The sequence below is a fragment of the Diceros bicornis genome, chromosome 3 (genome assembly GCF_020826845.1).
Source record: "Diceros bicornis minor isolate mBicDic1 chromosome 3, mDicBic1.mat.cur, whole genome shotgun sequence".
NCBI lineage: Eukaryota > Metazoa > Chordata > Mammalia > Perissodactyla > Rhinocerotidae > Diceros > Diceros bicornis.
Genome location: NC_080742.1, coordinates 48,958,965 through 48,986,804, shown reverse-complemented (window position 1 = coordinate 48,986,804; position 27,840 = coordinate 48,958,965). Strand labels below are relative to the sequence as shown.

Sequence of the window (27,840 nt, the reverse complement as noted above, 5' to 3'; positions counted from 1 at the left end):
CTTACAGGATTTTCTGAAGAAGCTTATGAAAGGCATCTCAGAACTGTCTTCCCAGCAGACAGAAGGGGGAGCATTTATCTATTGGCTTCCACCTCCCATTAGTCAAGGGTAGTCCTAAGATCAACTCCCCCATCATACATGTATGATGCAGAGGGCTTCCAGTGGACATCCCAAGCCACAGTGTCAGAGGATCCCTGCAGTAGAAAGCAAGAGAGTCATGACATGGTCTCAAGACAAATGGCTTCGACATGAAGCTGTCAGAAGTCCCCTTGGAAGTGTTTCACAACAGTACTGGGGTAAGAAATGGGGCCAAGAGGATTTGAAGTAGCACACAAGAAGGGTCAATACAGATATGTACGATGCATAGTTAACAAAACAACTTAAAAATCAGTAGACACTGCTAGAAAATGATTATATAATTTTTTTTAATTTTTTTTTTGTGAGGAAGATCAGCCCTGAGCTAACATCCAATGCCAATCTTCCTCTTTTTTTTTTTTTGCTGAAGAAGATTGGCCCTGAGCTAACATCCATGCCCATCTTCCTCTACTTTATATGGGACGCTGCCACAGCATAGCCTGACAAGTGGTCCATCGGTGCATGCCCAGGATCCGAACCCACAAACCCTGGGCTGCCGCAGAGGAGCGTGGGAACTTAACTGCTTGCGCCACCGGGCAGCCCCTATTATATAATTTTAAAATAAAGTTTTTTATTTAAAAACATAAATCAACATTACAAAATTTTTTTAAAAAATTAAGGATTGTAACTTAACTATTTTGAATGAAACAATGGCCCTTATATGTTTGTTCAAAACCCTCAATAACAGCTTTAATTTTTAAATATCCTGAAAAAGTTAAATTATGATAGACTAAAAATATTTACTGTACTGTCAGGTTTTGACTAATATGAAAATAACCTTATATGTTAGCAGAGAGAAAAAGTATATACAAAGTAGTAAATCATGAATTTTGACAAAAGTAATATAAACTATTTTCACTTATTTAAATAAAGGAAGGAAACACCCAAAAAGACATTTTTACACAGTAAAAGTAGTAAATAAATTGAGATAAACTATATTATCATATTTAAATAAACACAAGAAAGACATATTTAGATGATGGTTTTAATTTCCCCAGTAGTCTTCATGAAGGTTTTGTAGTTGATGGCAATGGTGCTTTTCCTTTCAGCTTAGCAGCCTTTTCCATTTTTATCTGAAAATTTAAAATATTTGTTGATATAATAATTTGTAAAATATTCTAAAGAAAAAATGGGTGCAGATACCTCATTTGGATTTGTCTTATTTATCACAGCCATTTCACACAGTTATTTAGCAGTTATTAAGCTGCTAAATACCAAAGCCAAAATCTGATAGTTGAAGGGACCTAATTGTATTTTTAAAATATGGCTTGATTTCAACTTCACAGAAGCATTTTAATAAAAATAACATATAGTGAATATTGCTTTGGAGAAAATGAATAAATTGCCACTAAAACTTAAAAAAAAAAAAACAAAAAAAGCTGAAATGCCTAACCTTATATCCAGCCCATATGCACATTCCCTACAGGGTTACAGAATATACCCAATCCAGCTGGATTATCTCTGAACATGGACTGCTTTAAGGACCGTTTCCTATAATTCTGGTTTCTACATTTCCACAGTTACCTTCCTGAAGGTTGTCCTTCTCCATTGTAACTGAAGCAAAGAAGCAGCTAACATAGCCTAAGCAGCAGCCTTCTGATCTTTTAGAAACATAAAAACCTTTCCATGGGAAAAAACCCCAGAGAACACAAAGCCCACCCGCCTCTGCCTCACTACCACTCACACTCACGCACACCAGTGCCCAGAGGCAGCACTGCTGCCTCACCCCTGCAGAGAAGAGGAGAGAAGATATGCGGCACAGTAGTGGAGGCAGAGCCTCCTCCATCTAAGGTGATGGAATAACATCAAGAAACCAGAGGAACCCAGTAAAACCAGTCTACCCAATCTCATCAAACTGCAAATAATAACTTTCCAATAATAAAACAGGATGAATCTCACCTCTGTCTCTTCCCCATTTTTTTCCCTCTCTCTCCTCTTTGAGCTATTTGGGAACCTCCTTCAGAAATCATATACTCTAATCATTCCTGCACACTGTTATCAGTCAACACGTCCTCTGAAGGGCCCCCAAAGAACTCCCTATTCTAGGGCAAAGATTATAGGCTCTGGAGTCAGAGAGAAGAGTATTTGAATCCTGCATCTACCATTTATTTAAGGCAAGTTATTTAACCAAGTTTTCTCATTTGTAAAAAAGGTCATAGTAATAGGTACTTCTCAGGGTTGTCCTAAAGGTATAAATAAGATCATATATATAAAGATCTAGGCACTTAATAAGCACACAACAAATGCTAGTCCCCTTTCCCCTCTCATTTAGGGCAAAGTGTTAGATTTGTAGTAACATCAAAAAAGAGCAAAGATGCTAAGGAAACAAAAAGCCAAAGCATTTGCTCATTTGAAATAGTATTTAGCAAATACATCCATCTAGTGCCCACAGAGCAGATACCTTCTCCTGTTCCTCCTTTTCTTCTTCTTTCTTTTTTTTTTTTTAATTTCCTGGTACTAACACAATGCCTTGCCCTAGTTGACCTTTGATAAATGTTTTCTTAATAAAATTCTCCTTTCTTGGGGAAACAAGACCAGGGTCATCCACAGCGGAAGAAAATAATTTGACCTGATATATAAAAGAAGCAACTCTTAATAATATCTAAAAGTAGTTAGTAAACTATGTTACCATGAAGTCTTTAATTACCAAAGCCAACTCACAGTAATCATAGGTTCTTCCCCACACCAAGTGCTACAATGATTAGCAAAGGATACAAGCAAAAACCAGATACAGACATAGCACTGCTGTCTAAGGGGGCCCTGAACCTATCACATTCAGCTTCCCAATCATCCCTTTTCCCTCAGTGGTACGCGTCTTGGTTTTCTGGAGTAAAAGATGACTACTAACAATGTGTATGGTACATGTAAGCTCAGAGTAAGTTGTTTAGGTTTGAGCTTCTTAGTTTTTATACTCCATTAACCACATGTGCTGGAGAGTTTACAAGCTGCATCTCATAAATCCATAAATCGCACAGGCCAGAGAGTTGTAAAGAACATCTCATAAATCCATAAATTCTAGGTCTATTTATAATAAGCAGTCTGGATGGGCCAGGTATGTCCTCTAAAACATTCACAAATAAGAACTCCCCCTATTATCTTCCCACAAGCAAATACCACTGGCATGTTTTCAATGTAGTCAACTACCCAGGCTTTTGGAGGAGGGAAGGAAGGAGTTCGAGAACCCTGTCCCTCATCAGCCTATGAGGAAAAACAAATTCAGCTGTGAATTCCAAGAACAGAGACTGATTTTATTAAAAGTCTATCCTTGGGGCCGGCCCGGTGGCGCAAGCGGTTAAGTGCGCGCGCTCCGCTGCGGCGGCCCGGGGTTCGCTGGTTCGGATCCCGGGCGCGCACCGACGCACTGCTTGGTAAGCCATGCTGTGGCGGCGTCCCATATAAAGTGGAGGAAGATAGGCACAGATGTTAGCCCAGGGCCGTCTTCCTCAGCAAAAAAAGAGGAGGATTGGCGGATGTTAGCTCAGGGCTGATCTCCTCACAAAAAAAAAAAAAAAAAAAAAGTCTATCCTTAACGATGCTGCAAAAATAGCCTTTTCTTTCCTCACTCTGACCATTTCATCTCCCTCCTGAGATCCTACTAACACCTCTTTCCCTTAGACCAGAGCTTTCCAAAAGAACTTTCTGCACTGTCCAATAAGGTAGCCACTAGCCACATTTGACTACTGAGCACTTGAAATGTGGCTACTGTGACTCAGGGAATTAATTTTAAATTTTAATTTATTAAAATTTAGACTTCTAGAGTCACATATGATGAACGGCTACAGCACAGATATAGAACATTGCCATCACTGCAGAAAGTTCTATTTTCTAGCTCTGCCTAAAATCATATCCAGGACTCTCCCCATCTACTCCAAAATTCTTCATTAGGAAAACCAAGTTAAACTCTCTGTCCCCTACTCACTCCCTCTGCTCTTGGATGGTGAATTTATTTAATGGTCACCTTTTTCCACACCTTCAGTTACTCAACAAGCTCTTGTCTAAGAGTTGTAGAGAATACAATAAAAAGTGACAAGAGTGCCTTTACTTTCACGGCACTTATTACCTAGTTAGACAATAAAACCCACAAAGGGGAATGTACCATATGGCTGGATACCATCCCCCATACCTCATCAAGCCAACAGCCTTTCATCTGGCGGTAAACAAAAACAAAACTCTCAAATATGAACACTGCAATGAGACACATCAAACGTTTAAGTAGATGACATGTATGAAAGCAAATGTCTACTATATCTGTGTTTATTTTTCAATTTTCCATAAATATTTATCGAAAATTTATTATGTACAAGGCACTATACTTAGTTATGGGGAAAATACAAAGAATAATAAAATACTACTTTTATCCCCAAAGAGTTTACAGTGTGATGGAGAACTGATGAAAATTATCAATACTGAAAGCTGGGAACACATCAATGTTGTAGTTGTTGAGCCCTGGAAATTGTTAAAATACATTTATGACTAGTGTTGTGTTTCTTAAAGGCTATTGGGCAATTTTAACTTGAGTCTAGATATGCCTAGAAGCCACTAAGAAGAAGAAATACTACATATTAAGAATTCAAGAAACACATAATTTATGAATCTGCTGATGGTTGATGTTTATTATTGACTATTATATTTGTATATTTAGTCAATCTTTATGACCTCCGTAAATTAACAGTGTATTACATATCATATTATTCATTAGTCCTGTTTCTCTCTGAATTGTTCTAAATAAGTCTCAAGGCCTAACACTAGCTATAAGTAAAGACTTTATGAATTATTTTTAATGATGATCCACAATCAATAATCATTCTATAGTGTCTTTGTTACAAGTAAATGCTTAATGTAAGCAGATTTCCCCACAGACTTACCCTTTCCTGGTACCGTCTTTCAAAGAAAGCCATATCGTCCTCTTCAGGTCTCCTTAAGGAAGAAACCTGACTACTTGTACCTACTAACAAGGCAAAAAAATTCTAAGTAATATATTTATATAATTATAAATTCTCTTGAAATAAAAAACAGAAAGAAAACTTTCCTCCTACCTGGTAATAATTTTTTAGTTTTCAAACCAGAAATGGTCTAAATGGATAATCAATCCTACTACCTAAATCCTTTTCTAGAAAGCAGAGCTTCATAAGACAAAAGTAATTTTCATTGGCAAACATTCTTCAAATATTCAACTGGTTCATATTATATAACACTATATAGCTATTTCATATAAGAGCACACTGAGCTTTGTTCAACTACATTTTACATTTTATAGATGAAGTAGAAATTCATGTAACACTGTAAAAGATAATGCACAGAAGTAATTATACAAGGTTTGTGCTATGGTCTGAATGCTTGTGTCCCCCCCCAAATTCATATGCTGAAATCCTAATGCCCAATATGATGGTCTTAGGAGGCGAGGCCTATGGTGATGATTAGCTCACGATGGTGGAGCCTCCTGAATGGGATTAGTGTTCTCATAAGAAAGACCCCAGAGGGCCGGCCCCATGGCTTAGCGGTTAAGTGTGCGCGCTCCACTACTGGCGGCCCGGGTTCGGATTCTGGGCGTGCACCGATGCACCGCTTCTCCGGCCATGCTGAGGCTGCGTCCCACATACAGCAACTAGAAGGATGTGCAACTTTGACATACAGCTATCTACTGGGGCTTTGGGGGGAAAAAAAAAAAAGGAGGAGGATTGGCAATAGATGTTAGCTCAGAGCCAGTCTTCCTCAGCGAAAAGAGGAGGATTAGCATGGATGTTAGCTCAGGGCTGATCTTCCTCACAAAAAAAAAAAAAGAAAGACCCCAGAGTGTCTTGTTTGGGTCCCTCCACATCCAAAACAGAATATCAACCTGAATACCTGTCTAGTTTTTAAAGGATATGAATTCACCCTCAACCAGCAACACAAAAATCACATAACTCCATACAATCACCACAGAGTATAACCACACTCTGTCAACTATGTAACAAAAGTCTTGTTGAGAAAAATTGCTTTGAATACATGCTATCTATCCATTCATCTGAAAACTCTGATTCTTTCCCTGGATCACATTGGACCATTTGAGCCAAGCCTCTTGCAGAATCACTTCATTGAGTTGCATTTTAATGGTATGCTACCATTTATCTGGTAAAATGGTATATTACCATTTTTGGTGACTATCAGGAATGAGCAACCATATGCTGCATTTGCTGAAAAAAAGTTTTTAAGGACCTTGGGCCACTGCATCATTGAGGGTCACTCCATAGACGTCTTTAAAATCCGGCATTGGCATAACTTTGGTTAGCACTGAGGAACTCACGTTTCCTCCTTTCTAATAATGAAAAGTATTTAATTGATGGCACCCTCCTTTGTGCCCTGCCTGCCACTACACTCAGTCAAAACTGAAGCTTAATGCAGCAATTACATCAACCTCGAAAGCTGACACAATTGTGTCCTTTTTCTTGGTTTTGATTTCTTACATCTATCTATATTTTATCATTACTTCATCGTGTGCCATTTTCATAAACTGCCTTAGAATCTCTCGTGGAGAAAGTCAGAGTATCTAGAAAGGCTGTATGAAAATACAAATAAATCAAAGAAAATCCTCCTTTTAAAATATTTTTAAATCTTAAATACCTAATTAATCATACAAATTCCTTCTTCAATTTTTTTTTTTTGAGGAAGATCAGCCTTGAGCTAACATCCATGCTAATCCTCCTCTTTTTGCTGAGCTAACATCTATTGCCAATCCTCCTCCATTTTATTTTTCCCCAAAGCCCCAGTAGATAGTTGTATGTCATAGCTGCACATCCTTCTAGTTGCTGTATGTGGGACGTGGCCTCAGCATGGCCGGAGAAGTGGTGCGTCGGTGCGCGCCCGGGATCTGAACCCGGGCTGCCAGCAGCAGAGCACGCGCACTTAACTGTTAAGCCACGGGGCCAGCCCCTCTTCTTCAATGTTTTTATTCTTGTTTTCAATAAAGGAATAGAATATTAGTGCTCAGAATGAATTCTATTCATTTTTATGTATAATTTATAAGTGATAAAACCTTGCTAACCGACAGTTATCACTGGATTACATCCTGTTTGAGATAACCTAGAGGATTAAGGCAATTAGTCCACTAGAGGGCTCTCTTATTCAGACATCAAAGCAATAACAGGGACCACAATACGGTTTTAAAACTTCAAATTACTGTATTATCAGAATCTTCATAATTCCCAGACTTAGCAATTTTTCCAAATAAAATATGAAGTTTCTTGCTTTTTCTCAGTGCCTGGCCAATATAAAAACAAAATGACAATCAAATTGTGGTAATACTGGAAGAAAAGAGAGATATCTAGAAAATGAATCAATCTATATTCTTATTTACTACAACCAAAAATATTCCTCAATTTAATTTCATTACCATCTGTTAGTGTTTCTGGAGAAGAACTAGATGATGCTTGAAATGCTTTTAGAAATGGGTGGTCCCTGGCTGTAACTGGAGAGTCTAAAAATTCAACTGAAGGTGCACCTGAGAACAAAATATTTGAAGAAGGAAAATTAAATTTCTATTTGTTCAGATACAAAGAAGTTATTTCAAATGTGAATTAAATTACAACCTCAGCAGAATCTGTAAAAAGGAAATTTTTATTTAGATTTTTATTTACCACATAAAGTAAAGGCAAATGGGTAAAAGTATTTTTGCATTTCTCAGAGACCTTTTTCACAGAAAAAAAATATTATGCACAAACATAATTGTATCTCAGCAAAGAAGCACAAAACCTTAATATAGTTAGAAAACACTATCAAAAGCAGGATATTTACAATAAAAACTATCTAGGTGAATAAGGCAGATGAAGTATATTTTCACTCTATTCCTCACTGGGAAACCAACTAAAAAGAAAGTATGAAAAATAAAGAAAACTTCTTCATTGAAATGAGGAAACATCTACAACCCCAAACCATCAACTACAAAGACCAACTGCTAAATACATTGACTTCTGGACCAAAAAGAAGGAAGCTGCAGAGAAAATTTACAAGTGTTCTATTTTCTTCACAAACCACACCTCCCCCACATCCCTATCCCCATACCGCAGGTAGAGGGAAGGAAATAAACTTTTAGTCCTATTTGGTTTTAAAAGTTAGTCCTTTTTCATAACGTAAACAGTGTGGGACAATTGCTCAGTCTTGCAGATTCCTGCCCCCCTCCCTCCCCAGCTCTGCTCCCATGTGGCTTGAGGGAATATAAGAGAAGGGGCTCAGGTCCAGTCAGATCCTTGTGCTGTCCTCTGGTTGCTGTGTGTACTACTGATCCCAAATGCTCAAGGCTGGTGTAAACTGTAATTTAGTCTCAGCTTGGCAGAGCCTGGTAGCCTCACACTTGCTCTCACTAGAAGTACAGACCCCTCAATGTCTGCCACTCCCTCTATTGAATCCCCCAGAGCTCAGGGGACCCACCTCTAGCTCTGCTCTAGGGTCACCTTTGCCCCTTGCCATGACAGATGACATGGCAGACCCGTTGCCTTACAGCTCAGCTGCAGTCCATGCACCGCTAAGAGCTGAGAATTATGGACTCCTTCCGTGTCATAAAGGAACCAGATTCCAGCAGGAGGTCATCTCTGTCCAGAACTCTACGTGGCTAAAAGAGCAGACATCCCTCTGCCCCAAGCACCCTCACATCTGAAATCAAGACAAAAATATCTTATTTTTCCTCTCCTCACTCTCATCATTCTTCACCCCACCTTCCCTCGGCCCAGAATGAGGAGGTTTTCTTTCTTTATATTATTAAGATGCTTAAGTGATAAAATACTAGAAGTCACAAAAAGGCAAAGATGCCGGCTACTACCACTATTACTTAGCATTATTCTGAAAGTACCAGCCATCTTTATTAGTCAAGAGGAAGAAGAGTCATAAACATTGGAAAGGAAGAGGCAAAAATATCATTATTTGTAAAATCATCTAAACATTTATTTAAAACTCTAAGATTAAGTAATAATGACTAGTAACAAAAGCAGCATAAAACATTTGCTTTTATATAAATGAACAATACTCAGCTAGAAAATATAAAGGAAGAAAAAAACCCCTGTATGATAGCTATTAAAAAAAAAGATGAAATACCTAGAAATAGAATTAAAAATTGTGCAGAACTTTAATGAAGACAACTTCAGAATTCCACTTAGCTACACAGAAGAAGATGAATAAATGAAGAGGCTCAGTATTTTAAAATATCAATTCTTCCTACATTAATCTATACATTCAACGTGATATCAACTAAAACAATACAATGTTTTTATAATAGAATGTTTTGTAATAATCAAATGTTTCCAAAAAATGATGCCAAAGTTCTGAAAGAATTAGAAGTTAAGAATAGGTCAGGAAAATTCTGAAGTAATAAAATGAAGTCATAAATATTAATTTATTATAAAGCTGTAGTAGTGAAAACAATATGGCAGCTGCACAGAAACAGACAACAATGAGGCAGACCACTGAGCCCAGAACAATTTCTGGGTTGAACCCAACCCTAACACTTACTAGCTGACTAACACAGAACAAGATGTTGTACTTCTCGGGCCGGCCCCATGGCTTAGGGGTTAAGTGTGCGCGCTCCGCTGCCGGCGGCCCGGGTTCGGATCCCGGGTGCGCACCGACGCACCACTCCTCCGGCCATGCTGAGGCCGCGTCCCACATGCAGCAACTAGAAGGATGTGCAGCTATGACAGACAACTATCTACTGGGGCTTTGGGGGAAAAATAAATAAATAAAATCTTTTAAAAAAAAAAAAAAAGATGTTGTACTTCTCTCTGTGCTGAGTCTCCTCAGCTGTAAAGTAGGATTAATAATAGCACCTAACTCAAAGTTGTTATGAGGATTAAATGAGATAATAGATGTAAAGACGCTGGAACAACTCCTGGCAGTACAAAGCTGCAATCATGATCAACAACATCATTATCATCACTATTTCTTGCCACCAGTAATTAGTGCATGAACCTAATAAAATCGTGCACCCATGGAAACTGAAAAAAGATTTATTTATGGAACTTAACAAGACAGTTATAAAATTACCTAGAAGAGAAAATGCACAAACATATCAAGCCAATCTTGAAAAAAAGAACACAAAGAGGAGGAATTGACCATACCAAATATCAAAACACACTCTGAAGAAGAATAATTTAAAATACGTAATATTGGCATTGGATAGACAAATAGGGCAATGGCACAAAATAGAGAGTATGATAGAATATGATAAAAATGAAGTTTCAAATTATTTGGGAAAGAATGGTGTTTGGATAACTTGCCATCAATTTAGACAAAGACTGAAGCTATACACACCTCACACTTTCACAAAAAATAAATTCCAGATACATGAAAAAGCTAAACATAAAAACAAAAAAAAATAAGTATGAGAGTAAAATGAAGGAGAACGTATTTAGGAAATTAGAGTAGGGAAGGCATGCCTCCAAAATTTAAAAACTGTTAAAAAAAAAAAAAAAAAGACCAACAGACAAAATAACAGATTGGAAGAAAATATCTGCAAGATAAATAACAAAGGATTAGTACACAGAATATATAAGACTTCCTATAAATCAATGAGAAAAGATAAAAACAGAAAAATGAGCAAAGTGTATGAACAGAAACAGAAAGTAAGATGGCCAATAAATATGAGAAGACTCATATCACTAATACCAGGGAAATCAAATTGAAACAACAATAACATTTTCACACATCAGACTGGCAAAAAATTAAGTTGAATGATATCAATAATCAGCATAAATATGAGGAAATAGGTAAACTAAAACATCACCAGAGGAAGGATAAACAAGTACAGCACTATTGGACAACGATTTGATAGTATGTATTAATATTTCACATGTGCACACATTTCAACCCAACAATTCTACTTCTCTATATCTATCTTACAGTCAAATTCACATGGTACACAAGGAAACAAGTTCAAGGATTTTTTTGGCATGACTATTTGTAAAGGAAAAAAATGGAAACAATCTAAATGCCACAAAGAAAAAAATGGTTCAGATAAACTGATATATCTATAGTGTGGAATACTATGCAGCAGTTAAAAAGAATTAAGTACATTTGTGTGTCCTGACATAATAAGCCTTCAAAATTTTTCTAAGTTAAAAAAAAACTAAACTATAATAATGTATGTTAAAAAGAAAAATACAGGGGCCAGCCCAGTGGCATAATGGTTGGGTTTGTGTGCTCTGCTTTGGCGGCCTGGGGTTCGCGGGTTCAGATCCCAGGCACAAACATACACACTGCTCATTAGGCCATGCTGTGGCAGCGTCCTACATGCAAAGTGGAGGAGGACTGGCACGGATGTGGGCTCAGGGCCAGTCTTCCTCAAGCAAAAAGAGGAAGATTGGCAACGGATGTTAGCTCAGGGCCAATATTCCTCACCCAAAAAAAAAAAAAAAAGAAAAATACATACGACAGCAAATTACCCTCTGGGAAAGAATCTGGGGTAAAGAGAAGTGCTCAAAGGAGCCTTATACTTCATTTCTATTGTTTGAATCTTTCATAACAAGAAAATATTCATCTATATTTATGTAATTTTTGTAATAAAATACATGCTTGTAAAAAAAAATACACACACACACAAGTATTTAAAGTAGATAGGAATCATATCCTTCTTCTCAATCCCACTCAACTCAGAAAGATCCAGCTACCTTCAATAGTTTGAGATATAACCAATTAAACTTTTCCATACATTACTTAAAACTTTTATATGTGCAAGCATATGCATGTGTGTACATACATTTACAGACATACGTGCATGTGTGTACACATTATTATAGATGTGATAACATATATACACATGCATGTGCATATGCACACGTGGACATAAGCCCATCTTTCAAAAATGAGATGGTTATAATGGCAAAAATTGCATACAGTAGAGTAACAGTTTAGGTAAACTGTATTTTTATCAAATAAAAGAAATACCATTCAGCTATTACAAACAATGGAGTTGTGGGTTGGAATTTGGGTATGAGTACTGGGGTAGGAGTGATCTTTTCTCTTGTGTTTTCTAAATTTTCTATAATGACTATATATTGTATAGTGGCAATAAAACCTTTTTAAAAAAATAAAAATAAAATGAGAGAATGTTTTCTGAAAAAAACATGAAGACTATAAAGTGATAAACAAATATAAGGCTTCACTATTGTTAGCACACATAAAACAATATGACAAGCTTACATTTCAAATATCATCACTTACCAACTCCACTGTCATCTAATCGCATGTAGCCTTCTGCCAGTGAGCTGAAGCCAGTTAATCCTCCCATTGCTGCATAAGGAACATCCTGTCCCACCGGTTTTCCCTGAGCCAGTCTCTCTTGCTTAGTTTCCACTACTGTGTCATGGGCATATGCAGGCTGACCACAAGCACAAGTGAAGCAACTATGGAATCCTGAACACTTGGAACCTGAATCAAGATGTAAAGGGAAGTAAATGTTTTTAAATATAGGTACTGAGCTCTCTGCCCTAAAAATGCTTAGCTTAGCCAAAATCACCTGAATCTAGATCCCTCATACACTCTCCTCTGGCTGCTGTACCTATTACCTCCAGCCCCTGAACTCCCTCCCAGCCACAGATCATACTTCTGAAAGATACTAGAGTGGAAAAGGGGTATGTAGCAGAAAAAACATATTGGAAAAACCAACTAGGACTAAAAGAAATCAGGCTAAACACTGAGAGCCAGGAAATTCAGATCCTCTCCTCAAATACTGAGTTAAAAGCAGGTGTGGTGGGGACAGCCCAGTAGCCAGGACCAGGTAAAGAGAGAATGTGGAAACTTCCCTGTGGATCAATTCCCCATAAAAGCCATACTGGAGGTCAACCAACAGACACAGAAAGGATGCAATGGAATATTATTTAACAAAAAAAAGGAAAGAAGTACTGATACACGCTACAACATGGATGAATCATAAAAACATCACGCCAAGTGAAAGAAGCCAGTCACAAAAGACCAAATATTCTATGATTCTATTTATATGAAAGTCTAGAATAAGCAAATCCAGAGAAACAGAGAGTAGATTATTGGTTGCCTAGGGCTGGGGGTGGGGAGGAATAAGGAATAACTGCTAATGGATACAGAGTTTCTTTTTGGGGTGACAAAAATGTTCTAAAATTTATGATGGTGATGGTTGCACAACTCGGTGAATATATTAAAAACCATTAAAATTGTACCCTTGAAATGGAAGAGTTGTATGGTACATGAATTATATCTTAATAAAATTACTGTATATATTTTAAAAAACCATATTAAAATGGAGGCCAGAATACACCACTAACAAAATCTTTACACAATCACACTTCTGACAAATGTGTATGGGAATCAAGGCATGTAATAAATAAGTTTTATCCAACTGTTTCCATACTTAGCCAATGAAACACATTTATTCCTGCCATTGTCATTAAAAACATTTTATAACACATTTCATCATAAGATTTCAATTCAAAGTACTACAAAAGCAACTGGAATAACTATCTCCTGTAGAAAAATACTGGGCTAATATCCTACCTATTTCAAAGGGTTTTTAAAAGGAGGATTAAGCGAAAGGGATATGGGATGGGGGCTGGAATTTGCACACAGGTACTAAGTTAACAGTGCTACTGCATATCAAGTGTTAAAATTATCTTGTTACATTTTCCTTTTCCCATCAGCCTATGTTTTAGGCAATAACAATAATCTACTAGCAAATTATAAAATTTTTTTGACTTATAAAATCCTTGTTAAAAACCTGTAAATAGAACTTCGTTGATAAAACTCCCACTATTCAAAAATTTGCATCAGATCACATCTAGTGATTCTTTAAAATCTATTACTATTGGTTATTTGAATTACATAAGATTAGGACTTATGACTGCAAAGCATACAAGTAACTCTTAGTTTTTCCACAAAAATAAAATTTTAGAGTAGCTATCCATCAAATTTTTCTTAGTTGTTTAACACTGACTCTATGGCTGAATAAAACTGGCACAAAGACACATTAAATATTCAATAAAGAAATAAAAACATTCTGTTTGTGTGTTTATAATAATGCAACTCACAGGCATTGCATATAAAGCCAGGCGCAGCATTGTGCTGATCGGCAAAGTGTTTGCACCTGCAGCGAATGGGCTGCGCACCATTCAGAGGGACATAAAGGTAAGCTCCACACTGGCAGCCAGTCACTCGGCAAGGCAGACTAATGGGGCGCTGCTGTGGAATCGTTTCAAAGTCAGTTTTATGTTGTTTATACCTAAAAAGAATAAAATGGAAGAAATAAAAACACAATGCAAGTATTGCCATAAATTATAATTTCTATTCTGTTAAATGCAAAATGCTTTTTTATTTTTATTTTGGTTTTGTTGTTCTTGGTAGTAAGGTGAAAATAAACTCCCCTATATGCAGTACTTCTGTCAGCTATGTTGCTTTAGTCAGAGAAAACCGTCACTCTTTTATATTTTTATTTTCAGTTATTTAATAAGAATTTTCACAGCAATATACAAAGAAATATTGTATAATTCCCTTAAAATATTTACCACTATAGATTCTTTAATATGGAGGACAACCTAAGAGTATGAAAAAAGTTCTTTATAAAAATTCTTTTTACCAAAGTGCATTACTTAAATTTATTTTCACAGGTTTGCTATTTAAAATTGAAATAAGTTCTCAGGGCTGGCCCAGTGGCATAGTGGTTAAGTTCATGTGCTTCACTTTGGCAGCCCAGGGTTCACACGTTCGGATCCCGGGCACGGACCTATACACCGCTTATCAAGCCACGCTGTGGCAGGCATCCTATATATAAAGTAGAGGAAGATGGGCAGGGATGTTAGCCCAGGGCCAATCTTCCTCAGCAAAAGGAGGAGGATTGGTAACAGATGTTAGCTCAGGGCTGATCTTCCTCACCAAAAAAATAAAATATAAAATGAAATGAAATAAATGAAATGAAATAAAAAATTAAAAATTTTAAAAAAAATAAAATAAAAATAAAAAAATTGAAATGAGTTCAGTAGTCATATATTAATAGGACGTCATCATCGTGGCAGCATGAGAGGATTCTTTTGTCTCTTTACTCACTGTCTTCAATCTACAGTGAATAAAACATCCATAACCCAACAAAGGCTACAATGCCTAACACTCTAGAGAGCGTTACACACATCAGTACATACAAAGCTGGGTGGACTGGAGCACACAGAGGAGGTTAAAAGGGGGAACAGCAGAGGCAGAACCCAGGACCCTGGATCTCGGCCACAGCAGTTGAGCCAGCCATCCCCAACCCCAGAGAATTTGGTGGGCAGCAGCAAAGGCACGCGTGCAACTCCAGCCAGCCAGCTGCAGCAATACCTGCAGCCACAAGGAATGGAGCAGCAGTGGAGGCAGAGCCCCATGATTCCAGGCCCAGCTCAGACCCTGGTAGCAGCAGCAAAGATGTGCACAGGATTCGTATATCCCAACCGAAGTAGCACATACGACCACAAGGTAACAGGCAACAGCTGCGACACTGCCCTGTGTACCAGGCTCCCTCCCCACCATCCCCCTACCATGGCAGTGGAGCTTCCAACCCAGATGATCCCAGACATGGCTGAGGTGTCAGCCATTCCTGTGGCTCCAGCAGCAAAGCTAGCGACCACTGCGACACCAGCAACAGCAAGGCATCAGTGACCCCCAGAAGTGCAAGCAGCAATGATGAGAGTACCAGCAACTGCCCAAATAGAGGCAGTGGAGGGTAGAATGTGCAGATCCTCAAATACAGCCAGAGGCAGCTCAGGTAAGAGAAACCAAAAACTAGTGCTATAGGGCCCTCTAATGAAAAACAAAAGAAAGGCTTCTAATCTCTAAGCAGTTGAATCAAAACAAAACTATACCTAAATAAAAAACGTTTGCTATAAATGCACTGACAGAGGAATAATTTAGCAAGCACCATAAAAAGCCACGGTACCATGGCATTACAAAAAGAAAACAATTCTCTAGAAACTAAACATAAAGTCATAGAAGATAGTGATCCAACTGATAAAGAATTCAAAATAGCTGTCATGAAGAAACTCAACAAGCTACAAGAAAGCTCAGTAAGGCAGTTCAATGAGCTCAAGAATAAAATCAATGAACAGAAAGACTATTTTACCAAAGAGACTGAAACTCTAAAAAAGAACCAAACAGAAATTCTGGAGCTGAAGAACTCAATAAATGCGACGAAGAATGCATTATAAAGCACTGGAAATAGAGCAGATGGCACCAAAGAGAGAATTAGCGAGCTTGAAGATAGACACCTAGAAATGATGCAGGCAGAAAAGGAGAGAGAATGAAGAATCAAAAAGAAAAGGTAGAAACTCTACAAGAATTATGTGACTCCATTAGAAAGGGTAATGGATATCCCAAAAGAAGAAGAAGAGAGAGAAGAGAGCAGAGAGCCTATTTAAAGAAATAATAGCTAAGAACTTCCCAAACCTGCCCAAGGAACTGGATATAAAAATCCATGAAGCTAATAGAACACCCAATTATAGCAACACAAAAAGACCTTCTCCAAGATACAAGATAATAAAACCATCAAAAATCAATGACAAAGAAAGAATACTAAAAGCAGGCAGGGAGATAAAGAAAACAACCTACAAGTGAATCCCCATTAGGCTATAAGCAGATTTCTCATCAGAAACCCTACAGGCCAGGAGAGAGTGGAAAGATATATTCAAAATATTGAAAGACAAAAATTGTCAGCCAAGAATACTCTATCCAGCAAAGTTATCTTTCAGAAATAAAGGAGTGAAAGAGAAATAAATGCTTTCCCAGACAAACAAAAGCTGAGGGAGTTCACTGCCACTAGACCTGCCTTACAAGATGTGTTGAAAGGAGCTCTCCTACCTGAAACAAAAAGGCAAAGGTATATAAAGCTTTGAGCAACATGATATATAGAGAAAATGAGAAAATTGCAAATCTGTATCAGAATAAGATAGTGTACACTTAATTATAACATGAAGGTTAAAGGGAAAGGAAGTATTAAAAATATTAAAAGTATAAAAAAGTATTAAAAACTGGGGCCGGCCCCGTGGCTTAGCGGTTAAGTGCTCACACTCTGCTACTGGCGGCCCGGGTTTGGATCCCGGGCACGCACCGACGCACCACTTCTCTGGCCATGCTGAGGCAGCGTCCTACATAGAGCAACTAGAAGGATGTGCAACTATGACATATAACCATCTACTGGGGCTTTGGTGGAAAAAAGGAGGAGGATTGGCAATAGATGTTAGCTCAGAGCAGGTCTTCCTCAGCAAAAAGAGGAGGATTGGCATGGATGTTAGCTCAGGGCTGATCTTCCTCACAAAAAAAAAAAAAAGTATTAAAAACTATAATGACTTCAAACTCACAACACAAAAAGGGATAATCTGTGACAACAAAAACCTAGATGGGAAGAGAAAAGGACAGAATCTGCAAAGGCAAATTAAGATAAGAGGCTATCAGCAGAAAAAGGACTATCTTACCTACGAGAACTTTTACACAAACTTCATGATAACCACAAAACAAAAAATTCAGAACAGTCATAAAACATAAAAAAAGAGGAAACTGAGAAACACATCACAGAAAACCACCAAACTGAATGGCAGACAGAAACACGAGGAAAAAGAAACAATGGAAATGTAGAGCAACCAGAAAACAAAAGGGCAGTATTAAGCCATCATATATCAATAATCACCCTAAATGTAAATGGATTGAATTCACCAATCAAAAGACACAGAGTGGCTGAAGCAATTAAAAAACAAGACCCAACAATATGCTGCCTCCAGGAGACCTATCTCAGCTCTAAAGACAAACATAGGCTCAAAGTGAAGGGATGGAAGATGATACTACAAGCAAATGGCAACCAAAATAAAGTGAGTGTAGCCATACTCATATCAGACAAAATAGACTTCAAGCCAAAGAAGATAACAATAGACAGAGATAAATATTATATAATGATAAAGGGAAAAACCCATCAAGAAGACATAACATTTACTAATATATATGCACCTAACATAGGAGCACCAAACCGCAATTATTAACAGACCTAAAGGGAGAAATTGACAGCAACACAATAATAGTAGGAGACTTTAATACTCCACTTACACCAATGGATAGATCAGCCAGGCAGAAAGTCAACAAGGAAACACCAGCCTTAAATGAAAAATTAGACCCAATGAACTTAATACATATACATATATAGAATTTCATCCAAAAGCAGCAGAATACACATTCTTCTCAAGTGCACATGGAACATTCTCAAAGATAGACCACATGTTGGGAAACAAAACAAGTCTCGACAAATTTAAGAAGATTGAAATCATATCAAGCATCTTTTCCAACCACAGTGGTATGAAACTAGAAATCAACTACAATAAAAAAGCTGGGAAAGTCACAAATATGTGGAGACTAAACAACATGCTACTGAACAACTATTGGATCAATGAAGAAGTCAAAGGAGAAATCAAAAAATACCTGGAAACAAATGAAAATGAAAACACAACATACCAAAATCTATGGAATGCAGCAAAAGCAGTAGTAAGAGGGAAGTTTATAGCAATACAGGCCTATCTCAACAAACAAGAACAATCTCAAATAAACAATCTAACATCGCATCTAAAGGAACTAGAAAAAGAAGAACAAACACAGCACAAAATCAGTAGAAGGCGGGGAATAGTAAAAATCAGAGCAGAAATAAATGATATAGAGACTAAAAAAGACAATAGAAAAGATCAATGAAACTAATAATGGTTCTTTGAAAAGATAAACAAAATTAACAAACCTTTAGCTAGACTCACTAAGAAAAAAAGAAGGAAGGCTCAAATAAATAAAATCAGAAATGAAAGAGTAGAAATTACAATTTATATCACAGAAATACAAAGGATTATAAGAGAATACTATGAAAAGCTATATGCCAACAAACTGGATAACCTAGAAGAAAGGGATAAATTCCTAGAATCATGCAACTTCCCAAACTGAATCAAGAAGAAATAGAGAATCTGAATAGACCAATCACTAGTAAATACATTGAAACAGTAATAAAAAACCTCCCAGGGCCGGCCCCGTGGCTTAGCGGTTAAGTGCGTGCGCTCCACTGCTGGCGGCCCGGGTTCGGATCCCGGGCGTGCACCGACGCACTGCTTCTCCGGCCATGCTGAGGCCGCGTCCCACATACAGCAACTAGAGGGATGTGCAGCTATGACATACAACTATCCACTGGGGCTTTGGGGGAAAAAATAAATAAATAAAATTATTTTAAAAAAACCTCCCAAAAAACGAAAGTCCAGGACCAGACGCCTTCCCCAGTAAATTTTATCAAACATTCAAAGAAGATTTAATACTTCTCCTTCTCAAACTCTTCCAGGAAAATGAAGAGGACGGGACGCTTCTTAACTCATTTTACAAGGCCAATATTACCCTGATACCAAAACCAGACAAGGGTGACACAAAAGAAGAAAATTACAGGCCAATATCACTGATGAATGCAGATGCAAAAATCCTCAACAAAATATTAGCAAATCGAATACAGCAATACATTGAAAGGATTATACAACACGATCAAGTGGGACTTATTCTGGGGATGCAGGGATGGTTCAACATCCACAAGTCAATCAACATAATACACCACAATAACAAAATAAAGAATAAAAATCACATGATCATCTCAATAGATGCAGAGCAAGCATGTGACAAGATTCAGCATCCATTTATGATAAAAACTCTCAATAAAAGGGGTGTAGAAAGAAAATATCACAACCTAATTAAGGCCATATATGACAAACCCACAGCCTACATCATACTCAAGGGTGAAAAAGTGAAAGCTATCCCTCTAAGAACAGGAACAAGACGAGGATACCCACTCTCATAGTATTCAAGATAGTATCAGAAGTCCTAGCCAGAGCAATTAGACAAGAAAAGAAATAAAAGATATACAAATTGGAAAGGAAGAAATGAAACTGTCACTATTTGTGGATGACATGGTTCTTTATATAGAAAACTCTAAAGAATCCACCGAAAACTATCAGAAATAATAAATAAATACAGTAAAGTTGCAGGGTACAAAATCAACATACAAATATCAGTTGTGTTTTTATACACTAACAATGAACCAGCAGAAAGATCAAGAATACAATCCCAGGGCCGGCCCGGTGGCTTAGCAGTTAAGTGCGCGCGCTCCACTGCTGGCAGCCCGGGTTTGGATCCCAGGCGCGCACCGACGCACCGCTTCTCCGGCCATGCTGAGGCCGCATCCCACATACAGCAACTAGAATGAGGTGCAGCTATGACATACAACAATCTACTAGGGCTTTGGGGGGGAAAAAATAAAATCTTAAAAAAAAAAAAAGAATACAATCCCGTTTACAATCACAATAAAAAGAATAAAATACCTAGGAATAAACTTAACCAAGGAGGTGAAAGACCTGTACCCTGAAAACTATAAAACACTGTTGTGAGGGGCCGGCCCCGTGGCTTGGCAGTTAAGTGCGTGCGCTCTGCTACTGGCGGCCCGGGTTCAGATCCCGGACGTGCACCGATGCACCGCTTCTCCGGCCATGCTGAGGCCGTGTCCCACATACAGCAACTAGAAGGATGTGCAACTATGATGTACAACTATCTACTGGGGGGCTTTGGGGGAAAAAAAAAAGGAGGAGGATTGGCAATGGATGTTAGCTCAGAGCCGGTCTTCCTCAGCAAAAAGAGGAGGATTAGCACGGATGTTAGCTCAGGGCTGATCTTCCTCACAAAAAAAAAAAAAAAAAACACTGTTGAAAGAAATCAAAGAAGACACAAAGAAATGGAAGGGTATTTTGTGCTCATGGATTGGAAGAATTAACATAGTTAATATGTCCACATTACCTAAAGCAATCCACAGATAAAATGCAATCCCTATCAAAATCCCAGTAACATTTTTCACAGAAATAGAAGAATCCTAAAATTTATTTGGAACAACAAAAGATCCCAAATAGCCAAAGTAATCCTGAGAAAAAATTACCAAGCTGGAGGCATCACATTCCCTGATTTCAAAATATACCACAGGGCCAGCCCCGTGGCTTAGTGGTTGAGTGCGCACACTCCGCTGCTGGCAGCCCGGGTTCGATCCAGGCATGCACCGACGCACCGCTTCTCCGGCCATGCTGAGGCCGTGTCCCACATGCAGCAACTGGAAGGATGTGCAGCTATGACATACAACTATCTACTGAGGCTTTGGGGGAAAAAATAAATAAATAAAATTATTAAAAATATATATATATACCACAAAGCTATAGTAATCAAAACAGCATGGCACTGGCAGAAAAACAGACACACAGATCAACAGAACAAAATTGAGAGTCCAGAAGTAAACCCACACATCTACGGATAGCTAATTTTCGACAAGGGAGCCAAGAACATACAACAGTAAAAGGAAAGTCTCTTCAATAAATGGTGTTAGGAAAACTAGGCAGCCACATACCAAAGAATGAAAGTATCTTACTTTCTACTACTTTCTACAAATTTCCACTATCTTACACCATACACAAAAATTAACTCAAAGTGAATTAAAGACTTGAATGTAAGACCTGAAACCATAAAACTCGGAGAAGAAAACACAGACAATATGATCTTTGACGTCAGTCTCAGCAGTATCTTTTTGAATATTTCTCCTCAGGCAAGGGAAACAAAATAAAAAATAAACCAATGGGACTACATCAAGCTAAAAAGCTTCTGCTCAGCAAAGGAAACCATCAACAGAATGAAAAGACAACGTATAATTGGGAGAAGACATTTGTAAATCATACATCTGATAAAGGGTTAATATCCAAAATACATAAAGAAGTCATGTAACTCAATATCAAAAAAACAAACAACCCAATTAAAAAACAGGCAGAGGATCTGAACAGACATTTTTCCAAAGAAGATATACAGATGGCCAACAGGCACATGAAAAGATGTTCAACTTCACTAATTATTAGGGAAATGCAAATAAAAACCACAATGAGATATCACGTCATGCCCATCAGAATGGCTATTATTAAAAAGAAAAGAAATAATAAGTGTCAGAGAGGATGTGGAGAAAAGGAAACCCTCATACACTGCTGGTGGGAATGTAAATTGGTGCAACCACTATGGAAAACAGTATGAAGATTCCTCAAAAAATTAAAAATAAAACTACCATATTATCCAGCTATTCTACTTCTGGGTATTTATCCAAAGAACACAAAAACACTAATTCTAAAAGATATATGCACCCCTATGTTCACTGCGGCATTATTCACAATAGCCAAGACTAGGAAACAACCTAATGCCCATTGACAAATGAATGGATAAAGAAGATGTGGTATATATGTACAATGCAATACTAATCAGCCATAAGAAAGAATGAAATCTTGCCATTTGTGATAACATGGATGGACTCTGAGGGTATTATGCTAAATGAAATAAGTCAGATGGAGAAAGCCAAATACCACATGATTTCACTCATATGTGGAAGATAAACAAATGAAACACACAGATACAGAGAACAGATTGGTGGTTACCAGGGGGGAAGTGGAGGTAAAGGGAGGGTGAAAGGGGTAAAGGGGCACATGTGTATGGTGACAGATGGCAACTAGACTTTTGGTGGGGAACACAATGTAGTCTATACAGAAGGCAAAAGATAAAGATGTACACCTGAAATTTATACAGTGTTATAAATCAGTGTTACCTCAATTTAAAAAAGGCTTATTGCATGAATGAATTAAAAAAATTAAATGTAATCAAAATAAACTGAATTTCTAAAAATATATATTAATATAATTCATTTTAATATAATTTAATTTTTAACTTCAAAATAAATTATCAACATTTTTAAAAGACAAAGCTCTACATTAAAACACTGTTTAAGTAATTTTCTTAAATAGGCCTTCTTCTCACAAGGTGATACTCAGTAAAATAATATTAAATGTATTATTATCAATATTAATTTAGGTAATAGAATTTAAAATAACAATGAGATACCGCAAGAAGAGCCAAAGATTTTTAAACTATACATAATTCACAGTGCTGTCAAGAGTGTTACAAAAGAACCAATCTCAAAAAATCATGTTTTAGGAAACTTAAAAAGATCCATCCTTTAACCTAGACAGTTCATTTTTAGCAAAATATACCCTAAGAAAATAATTCCATGTATAAAAAGAGCTTTGTGCATAAAGATAGTATTAGCAACAGTATTTAAAATAGCAAAAATATCTATATACATACATTATACATATACATACACAACATCCTAATAATAAGGGAATGGACAGGTGAGTTACTAGACAACAATTTTCAAACTTTTTAGCAATGAAACCTTTCTTCAAATAAAATCTTCTACAGAACCGTAATGTATAAAACCGATAAAAGCAGAATTGGTTAAAGCAAGGCAAAGAGCCAGAATTGGACTCTGTCCTTCCCCTAACCTGCCCTTCCACCTGGTGCACCCTGAGACGCCCTCACCGCTCGACAACACACAGTGAACACCACTGGACTAGCTGAAACACCGAGCAGGTATTAAAAATCTTGTTTGCGATTACTACATAACAACGTGGAAACGTATTTCTGTGATTCTGTCATGAAAAATTAGTTCAATATTTATACACACACATATTTGACAACAACTAAATGAACGACATAAGGAAAAAATTTCATGAATATAGCAAAATGTATGAACAGCAGCTGGCTTTCGGCGGTGAGTCTTTTTTCTACTCTTCTGTATATTCCTCATTTTCCTTAATAACCATGTTTTGCTTTTATAATAGGGAAAAAAAATAGTTTAGGCAGAGATCTCACTGAGTGACTAGTACTAAAGAAAACTTTTCCATCGAAGTTGGGTTGAGTCCATTTTGAAGGTTAATTCCATGCTGTATAATTATACATAGATTAGAGACTGGCACTAAATTTGTACAAGAATAAATGATAAAACTAACACAATCTACCAAACTCCTCTGCAGTTTGGAAAGATATCAACGCAAACCTCATCCTCCATTCCTCCACAGTATTTTCCTTGGGGTTGCTATGTAAGTCTCAAGTCAATCTATATACAACATTACTCATCCTAGCAACTGCCTAACAACCTTTGGCAAACTGCAAGTCTGTAAACAGCAACTATACAAAGAGTCTCTCATCAAAGAGCCCCAGAAACTATTACAACAGGGCAGTTCTCCCTCCGTGGTTCCTTTGGAAAAGTTAAAGTTGTTAACTAAAAATACATTATAGGTTCAGTGATTTTTCCGTGAAGCAGCTTTGTCCCTTTGAGCTTTACAACTGTGACCTGTGACAATAGAATAATTTTAAGTAGAACATGACACATAACCAAATGCAACCCTCAGGTACAGGCAACACACGTCAACGACTGAAGCCTCGTGTATTCCTTTCTTCCATGTGCTTTCCCCGGAAAAGGACCATTTGTAATAAAAAGCTGTGTGCTTGTATTTTTGTTTGTTTAAAGAAAGGTATCGACACAACACATTTCTTAAAGTATAAAGGGAGATTAGTAAATTTGAGGAGAAATCCTTCTACTTGTAAATTGGTAACCTGTTCAGTGTAGGTCACTGAAGCAACTCTGCAGTCCTCTGCTATCTGTCCAGCGGTGGGAGAGGTAGACTCCACTCCCAGCCTAACCAAAAGACCCCCAGCAAAGCCACAGGGGCGCCATATCTTTCTTACCAATGGCAAGAGAAGAGATGCTTAAGGTGATGGACTCCATAATGAGTTCTAAAAGAATATAATAGAAATTTTTTAATTATAGCAAAAAAAACCTTTAGATTATTTCCAGGATATTATATAAAGGCCTATTTTTAAATGTTTCTCAGTTATCACAAATAATGTTATTTATAGAAGGAAGATAAGCTCTGCTACAGTTTTATAATTTCTAATCGCCAGAAAACTTAGGAATAAAGATCTTACCTATGTGTACAAAAACAGAGTGTCTCTGGCCCCACAAGTTTACAGTCCATTCCAGTTGGTGATCGCCAGCTCACGAATAATCTGTTCTGTAAGCGCATAGGTAAAACTTTTCTTTTATATTCTTCATATTCTTCAGGAGTAAAAAGTTTCCCTCCATCATCCTCACCGACAATTCTAGAAGGAAAAAAATACTTCTCTTAAGCCCTAATTATTTATTTTCCAGGTTAAAAATACTAAACTCTAAAATTAAACTATACTTGTATATGGGGCCAGCCTGGTGGCATAGCGGTTAAGTGCGCATGCTCTGCTTTGGTGGCACGGGGTTCGCAGGTTCAAATCCCGGGCACACACCGATGTGCTGCTTCTCAAGCCATGCTGTGGTGGCATCCCATATAAAATAGAGGAAGATGGGCACAGATGTTAGCCCCGGGCCAATCTTCCTCAGGAAAAATAGGAGGATTGGCATCGGCTGTTAGCTCAGGGCTAATCTTCCTCACAAAAAAAAAACTATACTTGTATAGTCAAAGGAAAGGCTGCTTCAGCTTTGAGTTTTTTTTACTTTAGGCTCAGTTAATAGCAAAATTACATACAATGGTAATAAAGCTTTTGCTTCCCATATAGAAGAAAATTATAAACAAGAAAGTCAATGAATTTATAACATCTGACTTGAATGATCACAGTTTACCACTGGAGAATTACCACACATGCATCCCAATTTCTCCTTTATTTCTGAAGCAAACATGCTCATTGTTCTCATTAAAAGCTGGAACCTCAACTGCTAAAAATTTTAACATTTTCCTCCTTTAAAAATAGTACAAAAAACATCACCAGAGAAGACAACATGACTAATGTCCGTACTCAACTCTAAACCCTGTCTAGGAGTTTAAACTAATGCAGGACCCACAAACACCCTTGGATCTGAACAAGCTCAAACCCACATGTGTGTTGAGCAATCAGGTGCATCATTGTTTAATCCCAGAAGCAAGACCTCAAAATTTTATGGGAAAAATTAATTCACCATTATTTCTTAATTTCTTAATAAATTAAGAGTTGGTTTCCCTGGAGAAAAAGGAAGCACAATTAAAAGAATTTGTTCAAAATTGAAGAAACTTCTCCGTGAAAATATCCCCCTTTAAAAATCATGAAAAGTGTTGTTTGCAGAATGCTATATAATTTTTTGTGCAATCCATACCTTTTTCCATATTTTCAAGCCTTTAGCTGAGGCGGATAAATAAAACCAATTCAGAAGCCATGAAATCATCACAACTTTCTTCCTTAAATAATTTAGATATACAAGTGTGAAAAAACAAAGAGAATTTTATTCTGAGATAAAGTTTTAAGCCATTTTGCTTTATTATAGCTACCAAAAAGTATACCGACAGGCACTAGAAAGACTTTAAGATCAATGCGGACCTTTAAAGAGATCATTTGTATTTAAATTCTAAACCAATGTAGTTCAAAAGATACTGTAGTTACAGAATCCCCAAGGGATCTAGTTCAAATGCAGATTCAGATTAATAGGTCTGGAGTGGGCCTGAGAGTCTGCATTTCTAACAAGCTCCCAGGTGATGCCTACACCGCTGGTCCATGATGGCTACACTTTGAGTAGCAAGGCTCTAATGTTTATAGCAAATTGTTCCAGGTTATTTATGTTTGCAAAAATAATTTCCCATCAGGCCCTAACATTTTCTGGGCCAGGCAAGAGACTACAGCTGGATGCCCACAATCCACATATCTAAACGTCTAAATATCTAAGTTATCAGTCAACATCAGAGCCCAGCAACTTGCTCCTAGGGAAAAGCCCGGGAGACTCAAGGGGCCATCTCTGCCTTGGGTGAGGGCTGGGTGGAAGCTGTTCTGACCACAGGACTCCTGGAGTTATCCGGACCCACCTGAACCCGGGATGAGGCCTGACCCACCAAGCTCTTCACCCTCACTTTTCTGGCTCAGAATTACCACGCATTTTTAAGCGTTACCCAAAACTATACCACCGACACAGTCAGAGGGAGTGCAGTCAACAAGGGAACTCCTGGGTGATCTGGGGTGACTACCTTTCAGGCAAGCAGCCTCTCTCACTCAGGTTTCCCAGGCAGGGCTGTGATTGTCTCAATTCCCCTTTATACACACACATTAACCCCGCCCCACCCCCCAGTATCCTCCTGCTTGTCCCTCTCCAGTAAATTCCCACTCACCCAGTTTTCCAACTGTCAAAAGCTTTCTTGAGAGACCTTAAAAAGAACAGGTCGCTGCAGGTGCATCAGCCTTTGTCAGGGCCCGGGGCAGTGAGCCGTGTCCTCAAGCCAAAGAGGCAGCTGCTTTTCTAGTTTCTGCAAAGGAGTTTCTCCAGAACCACGGAAACTACACCAGTCCGTGCTTTCTCCTAAAACCAGCACTTCGGGGTTGGGAGCATGTTTGGAATTTCACGACTTATCCTATTACTAAACTACCATGCAAACTCAACTACCATCTGCTAACTTTTATAGGCCCCGCGTATTCAATATGTAATTCTTGGACAGACATTTAGAAAAAACAATTGGACCTTTGCATAAAGCTAGAGTTAATAATCCTCCTGGGAAGCGGTCGGAGAGGAAGACCTCTTAGCCTCAGGAGAGACTTATTAGAATAGAACAGCGTGTCATTAAAATATTTAATTACAGAAAGACGAAACTTGAAATCACTGTAAGCCTCTCCCAACAGCCCGGGAAAGGATTCGGGGAGCCCCGGCGGGCCCCTGACCGCGCCCCCTGCGCTCCTCCCGGCCCGCCCGCCCCGCGGAGCCGCCGCCTCACCTCCGGTACTCCAGGTACTCGTCCACCGCCGCCGCGCCGCCGGGAGGCAACGTCAGTCGCTCCATGGCCGGCG

At 38.0% G+C, this 27,840-nt stretch overlaps 1 protein-coding gene across 2 annotated transcripts; it reads right to left on the bottom strand.

Moving 5' to 3' along the window:
* Positions 1-769: 769 nt before the first annotated feature.
* FAM221A (family with sequence similarity 221 member A) lies at positions 770-27,840 on the bottom strand. 2 transcript variants are annotated; one of them, XM_058527257.1, is made up of 7 exons: positions 27,768-27,840; positions 24,979-25,152; positions 14,154-14,344; positions 12,319-12,525; positions 7,505-7,612; positions 5,001-5,083; positions 770-1,208 (listed from the first exon to the last, which is right to left on the bottom strand). In XM_058527257.1, exons 1-7 carry the CDS (start codon positions 27,830-27,832, stop codon positions 1,140-1,142), a joined length of 897 nt encoding a protein of 298 aa, XP_058383240.1. In that variant the 5' UTR covers positions 27,833-27,840; the 3' UTR covers positions 770-1,139. The 2 variants fall into 2 exon arrangements, with proteins under 2 accessions (XP_058383240.1, XP_058383247.1); XM_058527264.1 differs by lacking the exons at positions 770-1,208; positions 5,001-5,083 and adding an exon at positions 6,874-7,372.

Bases quoted from the DNA above. Each gene is read 5' to 3' on its own strand.
- FAM221A (XM_058527257.1), bottom strand. From the start codon at position 27,832: ATGGAGCGACTGACGTTGCCTCCCGGCGGCGCGGCGGCGGTGGACGAG. The intron at 14,345-24,978 runs GTAAGATCTTTA...TATTCTTTTTAG, and splicing joins CTCTGTTTTTGTACACATAG to GTATAAACAACATAAAACTG. The intron at 5,084-7,504 runs GTAATGAAATTA...TTGCCTTGTTAG, and splicing joins TCCAGAAACACTAACAGATG to TAGGTACAAGTAGTCAGGTT.